We start from the raw sequence: 3,933 nt of genomic DNA, 5'->3' as shown, positions 1-3,933 counted from the left end.
TGCCTGTGTCTGTGTCTGTGCCTGTGTCTGTGCCTGTGCCTGTGTCTGTGTCTGTGTCTGTGTCTGTGCCTGTGTCTGTGCCTGTGCCTGTGCCTGTGCCTGTGTCTGTGTCTGTGTCTATGTCTGTGTCTGTGTCTGTGTCTGTGTCTGTGCCTGTGCCTGTGCCTGTGCCTGTGTCTGTGTCTGTGTCTGTGTCTGTGCCTGTGCCTGTGTCTGTGTCTGTGTCTGTGTCTATGTCTGTGTCTGTGCCTGTGCCTGTGCCTGTGTCTGTGTCTGTGTCTGTGTCTGTGTCTGTGCCTGTGCCTGTGCCTGTGCCTGTGTCTGTGTCTGTGTCTGTGTCTATGTCTGTGTCTGTGTCTGTGTCCGTGCCTGTGTCTGTATGTATATTCATATCCATATCTGGCAAGTTTTTTACATTATTGTTATTGCTTAGTGTGTGTATGTATATATGTGTATATGTACATCTGTGTTTATTTATATATCTATGTTAAATACAAATATATATTTATGTTTAAATATGTTTATCTTTAAATTTCAAGACAAGTTCAACTTATCTTACAGTCCAGGAAGGATTTGAACATCCAATCTCCTGTCTTAGCCTCCTAAATCACTGGAATTGTAGGCCTAGCATTTGTCTCAGTTCTTAGTCTCTTATGACAGGGAATTCCCTTTAAAACCCACTGACAATGATGGTGTTTGTGATGATGATAAAAATATCCACCATCTGTGTGATTATCCTCCTAAAGAAAAAATCCCTCGAACTTTCCTAGGTCCTGTTTTGTCCCTAGAGCTCACTCAATCGAGATTTCTCTGGAGGCCAGAAAGCTTGAGGCCCTCCTCATTAAAACTCATGAAGGATGGGCAAACTAGATGAGAGGCAGCTAAGCAAGAGAGAAAACATGAATGATCGAATCCTCTCCTGAGGCCAAAGCCTGATGAAAACAGTTGTCACAAATATAACGTAATCTCTGGTCTCTTGAATTAGACCATTCTTCAGGAGGGCCATCACTAGGTGCTTTCCCCAGCAGACCTTCTGCTTTCGCACACAGTGGTGGGTGAGAAAGGGCTCTAAGGTCCTGCAAAATGCTTTTTTTATTGCTCACTTTTGAGTCAGTAGCCAAGGGCCTGATGACCTTAGGATGTTCAGAACAAATAAATATTTACATTTGTCTTTAGGATGGAACTTCAGAAGTTTCAAAGATGTGATGAGGTAGAGAAGTTTTGAGTGCTCAATATCATGTTATTACATTTTCCCTGAGTGCATTAGATGGCTCTCTTAGGAGAAAACATCCTGGTATTAAAGGTACTACCCAGATTAAGAACAACTGGAAACTCACAGCTGAGTTGAGCAAGAATCTTTTACTCTATTATCTATGGATCAAGGAACAGACAAGGTAAGAAAATAGATGTTGTCCTCACAAGTGTGAACTTATCTTTCAGGGATATGTCTGAAAAATGTTGACTCCCAAGAGAAAAATATACTCTCTTGAGAAGAGTGTGGCTATGGAATCACACAGGAGACAAAATAGTGAAGAGCAGACAAGATCTGTATGGCGTTTGCTGCTCTTGGTGAACTGCATTCAATGAAGTTCATTTAAAAACAGAATCATGAAAAATCACATTGTGAAATGAAATTTATGAAACAGGAATCTGGAATTCATTTTCTTTTTATTAGATATTTTCTTTATTTACATTTTAAATGTTCTCCCCTTTCTTGGTTTTCCCTCTGGAAAAAAAAAACTTATTCGCTCCCCCCTCCCCCTGCTCACCAACCCACCCTCTCCCACTTCCTAGCCCTGGCATTCCCCTACATTGGGGCATAGAACCTTCACAGGACCAAGGGCCTCTCTTCCCACTGATGACAGATAAGGACATCCTCTGCTATATATATGCTGAGGAAGCCATTAGTCCACCATGTGTACTCTTTGGTTGGTGGTTTAGTCCCTGGGAGCTCTGGGGGTTCCTTTCCATATACAATCACCAAACCCAGACACTATTGTAGATGCCAGCAAGTGCTGTCTGACAAGAAGAGCTTGTTATGGCTGTCTCCCGAGAAGCTCTGCCAGTGCCTGACTAGAACAGAAGTGGAATTCGTTTTTTAAGGTGTAATTGTAATCAGACAGTCCCCAACTGTCAGTCTGTATGCATCTACGTTACATGAATCCTGGGAATCCTTGGTAGTTCATGATACCTAGTTTCTTGGCTATCCTTAGAAGTGGGTGGACTGCCATGCTGGCTACTAACAGACAGGATTAGAAAGTCATTTGTTAGAGACACCTTGTGAATTTTAAAACTTCCCCAGAATTCAGACAGATTAACTCAAGCTTATTAGCAAGTGTGATTATTCTGAGCAAAGGACACCATCTTGGCATGCTCAGCATGGGCCTGAATGGCAGCTACTTCCTGTGATTAAGAGGACAGCGACATACTTCTCAAGTCCACCTCCCTCCTCATTGTCCTCTTTTGGCAACAGAAGCCTTGCCAGGCAATAATCTACTTTATTGACACACAAGCTATTTTGTCCTTTGGAGCAGATGCTGCATCCCTGGAGACTGTCAATCAAAGAACAATTTTAAGTACTTGAATCATACTACAGAATCCTGAATTATTAACATGACTCCATGTTGAGATTTAGAGATGTAGAAATGAAAGGAAAGACAGAAACCATAGAATCATTTAAATCTCAAAATGCCAGTGTTAAACACACACAGAGATCAGTGAAGGACCAACTGTTAGAGATCAGTGAAGGACCAACTGTTAGATGATGGATTTGCCCCTTACTTACAGAATCACACTTTCAAAACTCAGTCCCACGAAGGAGTTCCTGGCAATGGTGTGGATGTTTATGTTATCTTGAATGTCTCTAAGAAGAAAGAGCAGGCAAATTAGATGTTTGTGTGGGTCCCACCTGTGTAACCTTCCCACATTCAGTTTGCTGGCACCAAGTGATCTGCAGCTGGTGTTAACACTTTCATAGAGTTTTTGTTCAGAAGATAACAGCTCAAAGTTTGGGCAACAAATGGCCTTTTTTAATCTGTATTGTGTTAGTTCTTCCCAAAGAAGACATTGTAATGCCGTAAGACCTTTTCTCTTTGGAGGATTCTCTAGAAGATGTCACTGTGTTGAGGGTCTTCTCATTGTAGCTCTTTATTAGCCTTGTTTCTACAGTTGGTCTCCGCTCAATAAGATAGACACAGAAGCTGACTTGGTACCTATGGATGGACCTCTCTGTTCATTTTAATTGTGTCTTCTCCTCCTTTCTCATACTTCTAGTATTTTTTTCTGAATGTCTGTGTAGGTCAGAGGACAGTCTCAGATCATTCTTCGGGTACCACTAACCTTTCTCTTGAGACACTATCTGCCATTGGCTTAGAAGTAGACTAGTAGTAGACCAGGTTAGCTGGTCAGCAAATCTCAAGTGTCCTGCCTCTACCTCCTTCATGCTGGAACTATAAGCATGGTGGTACATGGTTGCCTTTTTAAATGTAGGGGTTAGGGATGTCAAACTCAGGCCCTTGTACTTACAAACTGATCATTTATATAGGAATTATCCCTCAGGTCTTTTTCCTTTTTCTTATATGTTGTGTTTTTCTATCCTTTTACTTGAGCCATAGGAAAAAAAATATTGATTTTTTTCTTCCCAGCTTAAAAGATACTGAAAATTTTTGTCTGTTTGTTTTACTTATCCTTCCATCAGACTGATCTACTGGCTCTGGTGAACATATAATAGTAGAAGTGCTAATAGCTGGAAAAAATAAAAGAAGTCTAGAATATTCTCTCTGTCTTACATCCTCAACTGCTTATACCTCCTCTGACCCTTTCCCTTGGCATTTGTCCAGATTCTCACAGGTTCACTATTGTAAATAACATTGCCCTTCCTCTTCTTTCCTTCCCCTTTCTTCCCCCTTTCCCCTTCCTCCTTTCTCCTCCCCC

General features: G+C 41.5%; 1 protein-coding gene across 4 annotated transcripts in view; it reads right to left on the bottom strand.

Moving 5' to 3' along the window:
* Positions 1-3,933, bottom strand: part of Fshr (follicle stimulating hormone receptor) — a 178,864-nt gene that overhangs the window by 20,306 nt on the left and 154,625 nt on the right. For all 4 annotated transcript variants that reach the window (XM_031356363.1, XM_031356365.1, XM_031356367.1 and 1 more), the window contains one exon: positions 2,786-2,863. In XM_031356363.1, the coding sequence (XP_031212223.1) occupies positions 2,786-2,863 (78 nt within the window). The remainder of the gene's footprint in view (positions 1-2,785; positions 2,864-3,933) is intronic.

The sequence above is a fragment of the Mastomys coucha genome, unplaced genomic scaffold (assembly GCF_008632895.1).
Source record: "Mastomys coucha isolate ucsf_1 unplaced genomic scaffold, UCSF_Mcou_1 pScaffold6, whole genome shotgun sequence".
Lineage (NCBI taxonomy): Eukaryota > Metazoa > Chordata > Mammalia > Rodentia > Muridae > Mastomys > Mastomys coucha.
Note: the sequence above shows the minus strand (reverse complement) of the source record. Positions and strands in the feature narration are given on the sequence as shown.